The 14091-nt window shown below is 30.2% G+C and overlaps 1 protein-coding gene across 1 annotated transcript in view; it reads right to left on the bottom strand.

Annotated features, from left to right (window-relative positions):
- The window catches only part of nmo (serine/threonine-protein kinase nemo), a 497113-nt gene that overhangs the window by 427355 nt on the left and 55667 nt on the right, over nucleotides 1-14091 (bottom strand). The window contains exon 2 of the mRNA XM_023391687.2: nucleotides 1664-1793. Within this exon, the coding sequence (XP_023247455.1) occupies nucleotides 1664-1793 (130 nt within the window). The remainder of the gene's footprint in view (nucleotides 1-1663; nucleotides 1794-14091) is intronic.

The following is a 14091-nucleotide window of genomic DNA, read 5'->3' as shown; positions in this document are numbered from 1 at the left end:
TTTCCCGTTGTCCTTTACATTTAAAACAGTGACAGTTTTTAACAAGATTACAATTTGGGCTATTGCAGTATGTTTATGAAATTGTTGACGTGATACAAAAGGGTTGTACAGTAGACCATGAGCCTACGAACATGAATGGTAAAAATCGGATAATTCTTCGAAAGCCGATAAGATTGCTTTCGTAGGCTTATGTAAAATTGTTGCTGGCTAATGGTATGCAAGTTTAATGGTGCAGCGTGTACAGGTTGTATTAGCAATATACAATAATTTTACCATTTGCTACTATCTTCGCTTAGCCTATGGGTTGTAACTCTAATTTATTCTAGTTTTTAACATTATACTAATATCTAATATTAAACTTCAGCGCAGCTGTTCCCAGTTGGATTATTGCATCAATTGATTTTCATAATTATTTCATTTTTACTTTGCTTGTTGTTTCCGGTCAGCATAGGCCAGCATGCATGTATGTGAGTCATGCATGGTCGTAGTACCCTAGCTCGGAGCATTCTTGCAGGTGATTCACCTCTTTGCAGATACACAGTATTCTAAAATCGGTGCGAAAAGTTTTGAAGCGAGAGGAAAAAAAATTAATGTGGATACACCGATGTTACAATGGAAAACAAAAATTAATTTTCGTTAAGAAGCAGATCTATATTAAATTGAGCAAACGAAGATGGATCGAAATTATTATTTTTTCCATAAATTTTAGATAATATAGGTGATTGTAACACTCAAAAATCACCTTTTTTTAGAGGTTTTTCAAGGTTAGAGACGATAAAAATACTTGTAGATGAAAAATAAAAATTTATTTGTATTAACTAGGTACAGATATGTAGCACAAAAGCTTGTAATTAATCTTTTATTTCGTTTTTTACATACAGTATCGCAAAAAGCATTGTCTAACCGTGACATGGTCCATTTTTGGCGGCCACACTTCTCTAACATTATGACTTTTTAAGAAGGCCACAGTTTGAAAGAATCTACAATTAAGAAGCTTTGAAATGGGCCTGAAAGGAATCATGTTTGTTGCTCTAATTTTTGAAAAGAGGGGGTGATCGAGTTGACAGAGAATGCCCCATATATATATATATATATATACGTATGTAGATGTGTGTGTATATTTCTCATACCTCAATATAAAAATTATTTCTAAACAAAGTAAAAATAACTATGTCAAATAGAAAATTTAAATATAATCTGATTTTACTATGTAACATAGTAATTTTTATAATGTAGCAAGTACGTCTTAGCTTTTCTATAAAATATTGTAATTTTTATTATGGTTGTAACAATTTTTCTGATACTACTTTTCTCAGTGTATTAATCGAAATTCTAACTAATGGTAAAGTTCAATTTTTAAGTACACAGAAAATATTGAAACTTGGTAGCTGTACTGAATGATTTTTATAAGCCTAATCTGTTTGAATTAATACATTTAAAACTGTTTGTATTTAGGGTGGATTTGGTATTTGTTTATGTATTTTATTGAAGGATAAAATGTGTTATTTTCTATCTCACGCGTTTTTACATTCTACTTCTTAATTAGGCAAACTAGCTTGATATGTTTTAGAAGTAGTAAATAGTAAGTGCATGTATTTCCAATTGCAACTGTCATAATGGCTTAACATAAAATATTTTATTCACAGAAGAACAGTCAACTTACGTTTTCATGTTTGAAGAAACAAAGCATTTTCAATTCTCTGAACACTCTTTTACTGCTAATTAAGCTTTGAAAAACATTTGGCAATTTTTTCAAAGCAACTCTTTTTCCATCTCTTGGATCCGTAACTGCCCTAGAATCAAAGTATTTTCATAATATCTGAAAATGTAACATTATTCACACTACTGCGTTCAAAAAATGGTAATGAATTAAGAACAAAGTAGTAAAGGTAAAACAAATTTAGTGATAATCATTAAGCTAAAATGATAAAATTAAGTGATTAAATTAAGTGCTTAATTGAACTGAAGAATTCATCCAAACTTTACGTAGGTATTTAAAAACGGTTCAAAGGACACCTTAACTATTTCTAGTCCATGTATTTTTACAAATTTTGAAATCTTAAATTATAAACTAAGAGAAAATAAATTTAAAATACCTGCCTGGCCATGTGTGTATACGTATGTATGTGTGCATGACTTTTGCTATTAAAAAAAAAAAAAAAAAAATGATAATAAATTTATGATTTAATAAAAAGTTTCGCATTAGTTCTTTTTTCCCTTTCACACTACAGTAAATTTTACTTATTTTATTTGTCGTCAGATATTTCACAGATCTCTAATTAACAATTAATATATTACGTAAATAAAAGTATGTATTGTCAGTTTAAATGTTTTATTAACTAGATAGTAATTTAACTGAAATTATACATCTGACAACTGGGAACAAAATAATTTGAGATCGATTAATCAATTTCCAGACATGATGTTTATGAATATGTCATCTTAAAAATATTGAGAGTCTATGTTAAAAATATTTGAAAACTTCGTACTTAAAATGTGTCTGCAATATTTGACCCTGAAAGAAAGGTGTAAGAATAGTTGTAATGAATTGCAATAGATGACCTAAAAAAGACTTTCTACGTTTTTTTATAAACTGAAATAAAATGTTCTTTTAATACTTTTTTTTGCTATATAAATTAAGTAATCGTAAAGTTTAGGAATATAAAAGCGAATTTGTAATCAGTGACTGTTAAAACTCCTATATGTAAGCTTGTGCAAATTTTTTTTTTGGGGCTTTAAAAAATGTTCATGGTGGTTCTGTAATAGAGAAGGTAAACCTTAAATGGGGGTAGTATTCATAAAAATGCCTAAACATATTTACTTTATCTGTTTATTTTACGTGTTAACATTTTTTACAACTTTTAAGTTTCTTCACAAATTTTTATTACAAAAATGTTGCCAAAAAATATGGATTTTTAACCCTTAAAAATAGAGGATACAACCCTTCTTGTTTGAATCAAATTACACAACTTTTGTTTTGTTTGAACAAAACAAACAAAAAATATGGAGGCGGGGGCGAGTTATGTGGAAAAAGCCGTGGGCGATCTTTGAGAATGGTTTCCACCATTTTAAACTGTCCTGAAGTACGGCCTTTGTTTTCTCGGTGAAATTGTAGTACCTCGATCAGCTTTTGGATCACTGTTTGCCCTGGACTTCTGGCAATAACATTTGCTTTCGTCCAAAACGATCACTACTTTCGGATGACAGTGTATCCGTATCAATAGCAGTTCATGAATTTACAAAACGTAAGTATTGAACAATGCCTACCTATGTTTTCAAGTGTTAATGTTTATAAATAAAAAAATATCGAGTTTAATACGGAAAAAATTTATCTTGGCTTTTAATTCGTGTAAAAGTACCAGCTATTTCCCTGTCAAAACAACATGACGTAAGGCTCTTGATCAATCATTTTTATGGACTCCAATTTTCACAAAACCATTGAACATTTAATGCCTTTTCATAAACAATTCTGATTTCTCATACACGAAAAAATATTTTTTCATAAAAAATTAATGGTACATTTAGGGCCATGAAAAACATATTTTTATTTATTTTCATAGTAGTACCTTTCTTCTTTAAATTAAAAATAAATTAAAATTTTGCAATTGTGACACAAATTTTTAATATATCCATGAATAATCTGCCCAATTCAATTTAACAGGTCTCAAATTTTTCGAACTTTTTACCCTTACAAAATAAAAAAAAGTCTAACTATTTTATTTTTAATATGCTTTAAGTAAAATACAAAAAAACTCAAATTAGTGCGATTTTCACCCGTTATATTGCTAATGTGACAATATTCCGAACCTTTGATATGGGATCGACTTCAGGACGATATTCCTCATACACAAACGAACAAAATTAGCTATGTGCCATTCTGTGCGTTATTATTGCTTCGTTTTTTCTAATTTATCTGGCTCTAGCCTGCAGTTGTAGCACCGAACTGATTTTGAAGGAAAACTATGACCCTTACAAGCGTTAGAGTTAATTGCAGTGCTTTTTCCCAACGTCTCTTGATTTTACACTGGAGATATTAGCATCCGAAGCACCTTTCTGTTTCGTGGAACTCTGTCGTTTTAGCGGTCCAAGGTGAAGATTGGTTCCTATCGATTGCCTGTTGAAAACTATCCAATTTGCTTAAGTTTATTTTTCCTTTACAGCTTCGATATTAGGTTTATTAAGCATAGATCTCGAAGAGGTTCAGTATACTGAATTATAATCCTTGGTTAAAAGGGAGAGTAGTCAATAGCCAAGATTTCCAACCTAACGACGAACAGCTTCACTCGTTATATCGTCCGTCAGTGAATAACTGAATTGGTTGTAAGGGGGCAGACTTTATATAGTATGTTCGTAAATAAATTATTGTCATAATTATCTCTTAAATATATGCATTTACATTTGCCAAAAGAATTTAAAAAAATCTATTTGTCAGTGAGGTGGTTCAACTTAAGATAGCCCTAAAAAAAAACTAGTGAGATTTATGGTGTTCTAGTGAACGTAAAAGCTATTTATACACCCAGGGCGGTTAAGTAAAAAATGATCCAGATCACATGTGCATTGTCACCAGAGGCGAGTTCGAGAGTTACAAACACGAGATCTAATTATTCTTTACTTTCGCTCGTGGGGTGTATATAATTTTACGTCATCTCGATAATTTTTACTTATAGAGAACCAATAACATAAAGCTTTATAATGGCCATAAAAAGGACCAGTAGTAATACTTTTTGTCGGTCTTTATGAAAAACTTGTGTTGATTATACAATCGCGAATGTGTACTGATATGAACATGTACATACATATAAATAGCATGACGCATGTGTAACTAGTAGCAAGCAAAGCCTCCATTCTGCATGGACAGCATGGGTAACGAGAGCACATGCTCTCACCATCGAGCTAATAATATATAAAAGAAATAATTTTGTAACCTTTCTTATTTTTTCTTTTTACCACTACCTAATGCTAAGCATCAAGGTAAAAATTTTATGTTTGCGTGAGGAAGCCTGCATAATTAACCGTTGTTGATGTCGCAAGCACAATCTCAAATATTAGAAGTTTAATTGTGAAATTATAAATAAGACAGATAAAGGCACAAATGACGATATAAAAAACAACAATGTTTCTGTACACTCTAAGTTTTGCAATACGAAGCTGTAAAAACAAGAAAGTTGATTCCACTAAGTGAAAATATCTCATCAAATCATTTTTTTTTTTTTTATATATTTTCAATCCCTGACAAACGCATCTTAAAAAATCATTACTAATGCAAAAAAAATTTGTTTTTAATGTTAGGAACAATATGTTTATAACATTCAAATGTTTAATTCATTTTTGTGCTACCTCGGAATAAGAAATAAAAAGTAAAAATCGAATGAAATATAAAGGATACACGGACTTTTTTCTCCCCAAATTTATAGTATCTTAATCGACTGTTGGATCATTGTTTGTCCTCGACGTCTGATAACACCATTCGCTTTTGTGCAAAACGACCACTATTTTTGGATGAATGGTCATCTGTTTTAATAGCAGTTGTGATAGTGCAATTCATGAATTTGAATTCTTAAATATAAGCTCAATAGCACCAGTGTAAGCTGTGTATTCCCACAGCCATTAAACAAAGACAGACAAGACGTAGCGTTGATAAGGTAGGATACTTACTCAGCGGCAAATTTTAAATACGCACAAAGTTTTGAATATATTGAATACATCGATATCCAATCATCCTAACCCTAAATTTCATGCGCTTTTAACGTGAACACCTTAGTTTTGTTATCTGAACAGGGATTTGTAATGAATAAATAAATTATCAGTAATAAATTTTATAATTTGTTAGTAACAGAGATAAGTTATTACTCGTACCATTTTTACAGTTTTCGTAGACGAATTAAATGTAGAAAGAGTTTGATTTTTATGATAAATATGAATTATGAATAATCAAAAAGGAATCGAAATTTTTTACCTGGATAATAAAATCCTTTCAAGAAACTCGTTAATTAAAAAAATTTACCAAAAAAAAGCATTGCCGCCTAACTCTACCATTCCTCATAAATAATCAAGCCTACATTTGGCGACATATTTTAGAGCTCTAGGCAAAGAATGCTCTAGAAGATAAATGAGATGGCAGACGACTAAAACATGACCTTATTTTTCGTTTTTTTAACCGTGTAACATGAGTCAAACAGGCAATCGAGAAATTAACTGATTAACGTGTAGTTTAACAAAGCAGCTTCTTACAATAAATCTTGAAACACAGCTGTAGTAGTATCAAAAAAATCTGATGGATAATGGAAAACTCTTATTCTTTTCCAAACTAAATAACAAGTTGTAAACCTAAGCCTTATTTAATTTAGCGATTTGGGTAGTTAATAATAATATACTTACAATCAATTTTCTAAGTGGAAGTAAAATAAGAAATTGTTATTAAATAATAACAATAATTGCTTTTATTGAAAAGCAATTATTCAAGTCACTTGTACATCGCTTTTACGGTTTTCGTACGTCTTTTCGTAATAGATAGTTATTTATTATTAGAATCACTTAGTTATTGAGTGACTGTAATTTGGAAAGTTTAGATTTCAGAAATACATAAATAGTGCAGTCATTGAAGCGAAAAATACGGTCTTACCTCCGAATTTTTTAACTGTGAGCCGATTTGCATAAAATTTTGGAATTAGGATCATCTTACCCTTAACTTTAAAAGTGAAAATGATCTGAACTCCACCTATTATTTTTAAGGTGTGTAAGCAACCCCTTAATGGAAAAATTGACATTGAGCCATTTTATCGCTAGAAAACATGTCTAATAGTAAGTGGTGAAATTGTAAAGTGTTTTTTAACACAAGTACCTCATATTAAAATGATTTTTAACCCCTTGAAAATCTTCCAAACCTTGCAAACAACCTTTTAATTGAAAAAATCACAAAAAAATACTTTGGTATGACATAAAAAGATGTAAGTATAGAGTAAGTAATATTTTATATTCTCTATAATAATTATCAAATTTTTAACCTCCTTTCAACCCTTGAAAAGTACCCCTTAATAAAAAGTTGTTAAAAAAATTTTTTTGATAAATTGAAAAGGATATCAATATTATTCCACAGTCTCGAAAATGATTATCATATTCTTAAGCTTTTCTACCCTTAAAACTACCCTGAAATTAAAACAGTAAATATATATGATTACATATTTAAAAACAATTTAATTTAGGGTAAAAAATTGCCATTTATTGAATAAAATATTCACAAATTATCCAAAATTGTACTATTATTATTAAAATATAATATTATTATTCATGACTCAATGTCGGAGTCGCTGTCACATTCAACATCTTCTGGCTGAATTGGAGGGCTGTTTTGGCAGTTATCTCCACTGCACGTTCCACAGGTACTATTACAAAACAGACCAACTTTTCTGCATCCACAAGACGCATATATATTTTCATTAGATTTTTGGATGATAAAATTGTATCGCACAATTTTAATAAGATATTATCAAACAAACAGGTTTTTTATCGACTAACATTTTTTTATTAAACAAAATGTATTGAAATTAGGTGTCTAGTTAAAATATTATATTAAACACGTGCTCATTCCTTTGCAGACGGAAATATACTGGTCACATTATAACGAATAAACGGAGCACGCACAGCTCATCACCTGGCTTTTTCGTTGGCCCCTTCACTCAAATGTGTTATATATACATATAAGAACATTGGTATGTATTCATGCCTGCGTTTCCAAAATATATGAGCCATATTATGTATATATATACACATTACAATAGTTTTGGGTCTTTATTATACTGCGTACTTTCACATTGCTCCAAATATTCACACTCCGAAATTTTCAGTTACTAAGTAGAAAAAAATATGATAAGTTTTTGGACCATAACTCCTTCAATTTTTATGCTATCACAATTGATAAAAAACCATTGTAAAGGTAATTAAGAGAGCTACAACATCCTTTATTGCAATATATAGTAAGAAACCTTTTTTTAAAACCGTGAAGGGTTAAAGGGCTTAAGAAAGGCTGTAATTGCGCTGCCATGCGCTCTTTAAACAATCATATCTCCGTTAATATTTGTTTGACAGAAAAAATAAAAAAACGAAATTGTTTGTCAGAAAAATACCTAAATTTTTCATCCCTTCATTTTTATACGTATCTGTCGTCGCTTTTGAGATATTATGAAAAAAAGGTGGGAGTTTTAAAAATTTGATTTTTTTATTTTTTTTAATCGTGACTTTTTTTTAAAATATGTGTTCTAAAGCAGCCAAACTGATACAATCTATCAAACTCTTCATAGTTAAGTTAATTCTAGGCGGAGTACGATTGATTTTAATTTTGGTGGAAATGGCATTTATAAAACCCATTGATTTAAAAGAAAAAACGTTAGATGATCCTCTTATTTGCCATACAGCTCACTTATTCTACGTGAAAAATTCTTGTAATAGTGCTCAATTTAAAGTTTATTTCAAGCACTACAAAACTCTTTTTTATTAGAATGCATAAAATGCATCTGCTCGCTGCTAGATGGCATTAAACACATCGATTAAATTTCAGACAAAATAAAAAACGGCTTTGATCTTTAATATCTAGCTTAATATTGCACTTAAAACACTTTATAAAAAACCAAATTGTTTATTTGTTTACCTGCTACAATTTTGTTTTCGTAAAATTTTCGATAAAACGTATATTTTTGGAGATATTGGCAAAAAACCGATGAAAAACGTGAAAAAATTGCGAATTCTCAATTGCCAATAACTTGAAAAGTATTGGATTTTTTGAAGAACTTTACATATAATTTTTTGCTTAAAATTACGCCTTCTATCGATATCTGACGTTATTTTGAAAAAAAAAATTCACCCCCGAGAAGGGGTGGCAACCACCCCCAGGGTGGTTGCGGAGTTCAAATTATTTTTACTTTTTAAGTTAAGGGTAAGATGAACCTAATTCCAAAATTATATGCACTTCGGTTAACAGTTACAAAATTTGGAGCAATAGTGCTTCAATGACTGCACTAAAAAAAAAAAATGATAAAAGATTGTTAACTGAATAAGAAATTTGAGATTTTTGATACGTATGATTACTAAGTATTACATAAAAGAATTTTGTTGGAAAGAGTAATTTAATTTATGTAATTAGATTGAAAAATGAATTGCTAAAGACTATATGATTAAGTAGTTTAATAGAAATAGGAAAAAGAAAAAGCACTATACATAAAAATTCTAAAACTGTATTTTTCAAGAAAATTTATTTCGTTCGGTAAGTTTATCTATTATTTGTACAAATTAACTTCCACACACATTCATATATTTAAAACATCTTTATTCGAACAACTTCATAAGAAACGTTAATGGAACCATTGTAGATTACCGTAGATATGTTGTACAGGCTTTGTGTCTATATCCAGTACTTCGTAATATTAGCCATATTTAATGTGTATTATCATACTGTCTCAATATATTTGACAATTTGTGTATACAATATTTTCCCCGTATTCTCCATTTTTTCAAAAACCTAGCAGTTCAGTTGTAGAATTCTTGACTGACTTCAGCACATAGTGCTCGTTAGCTTGAAAGTACCGAAGAATTTTCTTGACGGAGCTCGATGTTTATGCAAGTGGTTGCAATTGAACTTGCTGAGGTAATTGACGCTGTGCGCCAAGTCTGGTCCCATTTCGTGTGTAAAGTAGAGAAGTACTTCAAAGGTATTTTGATATGGGATATGCTTTCAACTAATTGCAATCATTGGGTCGTAAAAATATTCAGATAAAAATTTTTTGCACCATTTCACAAAAAATGTGCTCCTGTTTGAGGAAGTATAGCTTGCCAGGTACCAATATGTTCAGAAATTGTTTAAACAAATGGTTTTGAAACAAATTCGTCAAAGTTATTTCATTGGTCAAAAAAAAAAAATTTTCATATTCTTTGGCACATTTGTAACAATTAACTAATCGGGATTTAAATACTTAAACCCCACAGTTTTCTAGTAAAAAATTCTAAAAGTTTCGAAAAATGCATTTTTTCCGATTTACAGGGCTCTACGAGACAACTGAATAAGGACATTTTTATATATTACAACACACGAACATTAACTACAAACCTTCCTCTACAATCTCAAAAAAAAAAAAAAAAATGTTAAGAAATTAAATGGCAATATTGTTTCTTGAAATAAACGTTCAAGGCGTTTTAGAGCACGCTTACATGTGAGTTTATACCTATATATATATGTTTCGTGGCCTAGCGTGTAGCAAACATATATAGATATACACTCACAAATGACCGCCCTCTGGAACGCCCTGAAGGTTTACTGCAAAAAAAAATCTTGCCACTCAACTTTTCAACATTTTTTTAGGGATTGTAGAAGAAGGTTCATAGTTTATATTCGTGTGTTGCAACGTATGAAAATGGCTTTATTTAGTAGTCTTGTAGAGCCCTGTAATTTTTCCTCGAAAATCGTGGGGTTTAGATACATATATCCCAATTAGTTTATTGTTACAAATGTGCCAAAGAATATGGAAATATTTTTTTTTTTTCTCCAAAAAAATTACTTTGACGAATTTATTTCAAAACCTTTTGTTTCATCAATTTCTGACCATATTGGCACCTGGCAAGTTGTACTTTCTCAAACAGGAGCACATTTTTTGTGAAATGGCGCAAAAAATTTTTATCCGAATATTTTTTCCCGGTAGATTGACGAAATCCTCCGGACTACGACCCATTACTGAAATTAGTTGAAAACATATCCCATAGCAAAATACCTTTGGAGTACTTCTCTACTCAACACACTTGGCGCACAGCGTCAATTACCTCAGCAAGTTCAATCGCAACCACTAGCATAATCATCGAGCTCCGTCAAGAAAATTCTTGGGTACTTTCAAGCTAACAATCACTATGTGCTGAAGTCAGTCAAGAATTCTACAACTGAACTGCTGGGTTTTTGAAAAAATAGAAAACATGGGGAAAATATTGCATACACAAATTGTCAACCATATTGAGACAGTATGGGATCGTTCAGTATCTAATATTTATGCAATATATTTGCAGAGATGCACCAATATACAACTATATGATTACAGCAATCACATAACAAAGCGCACCTCAAAGTTGTTCAGATTAAAACTTCAGCATGTAGATGGAGAAGAATCGCTGGAATTCGATAAGGAATACAACAGTGTGAATTTTAAAAAATTTAAATATTCGGAGGAAGGAAGCATCAGACAGTAATTTAGTAGATCGAGAAGTTTTTAGTACTAGTAAACCATACTGTAGCAACCCGTATACTAACTAACCTTTGAAAATGTAATTTTACTTCGTAAACCCTTACAATTAAATCTACCCTTTTTTGTGCTTACTGGTGTTTAGTACAATAACATAAAGTGGATGCTATAAAAAACTAAGAAAAAAATTATTAAGTACACATAATAATATTATTAAGTCAATACGTGTATTTATGTGTAATTTTTTGTAAATTATAGTCAATAATAAGTTATATGCACAAATGTTACGTGTAAGAGCGTTAAAAATAATGTTCTTAAAAATGATGACCTTTTCTAAGAATGTTTAGGCATGGATACTACTTCTCTAAACATAATTAATGAATCGAGTGAATCATGGAAAGTGGAAGTAAATTTGGATAACATTTTTTTCAAGAAGAGATATGACTATGGTAAATGTACATATTTACGCTGAAAATTCTTTTGATTGTGTAAGCTATTTAACCCAAAAATTATTAAATCAATACGTGTAAACTGTATGTATATAGATAACAAGGAAAACTTTTACTTGGAAAATAAAGAATTTTTCAGTGACTCTGAAAATAAAAGTTACACGAGTACTGACTCTGCTATCGAATATGATTTGTGAAGGTGACTTCAATGAAAAATTGTATCCAGGAGCTTCAATGACAGTTCGCCGACTTGCGTTATGTGTGGAAACTTTTACGATAAGCTTACATCAAAAAAGATAGCCACACTATTCATATACTCGAATTAACCTCAATGGTCTTGCCTAGGCCCAATAAGTTTCCAACGAGTCTTTACAACTTTTAAAAAATTATCAATGCCAGTAGCAAAACTATTATACTAGTGATGGCAGAGACTTTAATGACACAAAATAATTAACTAAACGTGACAGCATGTTTTTGCGAAAAAAAAAGTTTACTTCACTGATTTCTCTGACTAATCAATTGAAGGCTATGTATCAACGGCCAAACTTTTATAACCTCTTGAAACGTAGCACTGATTCAATCAGAGAGCAAATTTAAAGATGTCTACGATGGCTCAATTTACAAGGAATCATCGAAATCCAATCGTATTTTGTCAAATACAAACAATATTTCATTTTTGTGGTATACTGACGGAGTGCAAATTTTTAAGTCGTCTGACTTCAGTACATAGGGCTTTTTTCTAATAATTCCTAAGTTGCCTTACGTAGAGCACTATGATCTTTAAATTGCTTTATTAGTTTCCTAATGGTTTTATGACAAAAAACCTATACCTAATTTATTTTTAGAACTACTAAGAATGCCCTTAAAAAATCTATATAAGGGGGTTAATTTTTATGTTACAGACTTAAATAAAATTGTGACGATACGTGGTACGATTTTGTCTTGAACAGTTGATTTGCCTGCCAAAGCTTTATTTCAACGATGAACCAATATAATAGTAGGTTTAGCTGTTCAATTTGTTTATATAAAAGTCGTATGGTTAAAAGAACACGAACATACCCCAATAGAGAAAATCTTATTTTACGTTCTACAAAGGGATTGAAAAAATATTGTTTAGATACTCTGCCTACAATTTTGAAAGGTCGACGATAATATAAAAAATTTGCAAGAATTTTATTGAATCTACAGCTATTGAAGTTATGCACTGTGTGTTTAAAGATATCAGTAAAAAATTAGGTGAGTTGTGGGTTGACACATTGTTCACAAACGAAAATTTTACTGTCTCGCAGTTGATTAAAGTCGTAGATTTCAAGCTCTGTTTGAAACCTCCGTCGTTTATTCTAAGACGCCCATGGCCTATCGAAACTCATTTTAATTATTGAAGAGCTTCGGTATTAAAGAATTGGTTCTTTTATTATTCTTTCCCAGTACTAAAAAATACATAACCTCAAACTTATCTAAATCGTTATATACATCTTGTACTTGCAGTATACACGCTTTGTAAAAGTGAAATAAGTGTGAATAAAGTTGATTTTGCAGAAACATTGTTGAAAGAATTCTTGGTTCAATTTGAACATCTTTATAATATAAAATACGTCACCTGTAATTTTGTGTACATGCTTATATTTTCAGTAATTCCTTGTTATCTCTCAAAAATAAAAAGCAAATAAAATAAAATTAACAAAAATACAGAAATCACTTTACGTAGTAGGCACATTTAGCAGAAATAATGATTTGATTGTTAATCAAAATTCACTAATTTAGCAATACCTGCTATTAATATTTTTTACTTTAAGAAACTTCAGTATCAGCCCAAAAAGAAGCACTTGAGCAGTAAAAAATACTACGTAAAATACAATAATTTGAATTTTACATTTAAAATTGTGCAAAATTTTATTCGAGTTATAAGTTGCAGGTATGATAAAATTTGTGAATGTCCTTAATGTAACTATGCCCGCATAAAAAAATGACACTATTAACCCATTTTCTGTAAACATTTACAAGGTACATAAGATTATATTCATGAATGTGCATACTGATGGGACATCATATCTTTAATTAACGTCTCTGAATTAATTACTGTATGTATAAAAGTGAAATTTAACAATGGAAACACTTTGTTATGAGAGCCTGTCCGTATGGTAGACCGAGAATGAATACAACATTCTGTATTTTTGTGTACTAAATTATTTTAAATAAAATTCACCTTTAAATAGCATTATATTAAATTTTTAATAAAAATTATAGCTTATTTATTACTCATCATAATTTTAATATTATGATTTTTTATGGTTTCTAATAAAGCTTCTACTTTTTTTCATTAACATTGTCACTATATAGGCAATGTATGAGCAAGTGCACCTCTGCAGATATATTGCAAATATACTTGATATTGAATGATCCCATACTTTCCTACATACTTTATCAAT

Source organism: Copidosoma floridanum, unplaced genomic scaffold, assembly GCF_036245765.1.
Source record: "Copidosoma floridanum isolate Cflo_tuat_1 unplaced genomic scaffold, Cflo_Japanese_pri ptg000028l, whole genome shotgun sequence".
Classification (NCBI taxonomy): domain Eukaryota; kingdom Metazoa; phylum Arthropoda; class Insecta; order Hymenoptera; family Encyrtidae; genus Copidosoma; species Copidosoma floridanum.
This window is presented reverse-complemented; position numbering and strand designations above follow the sequence as displayed.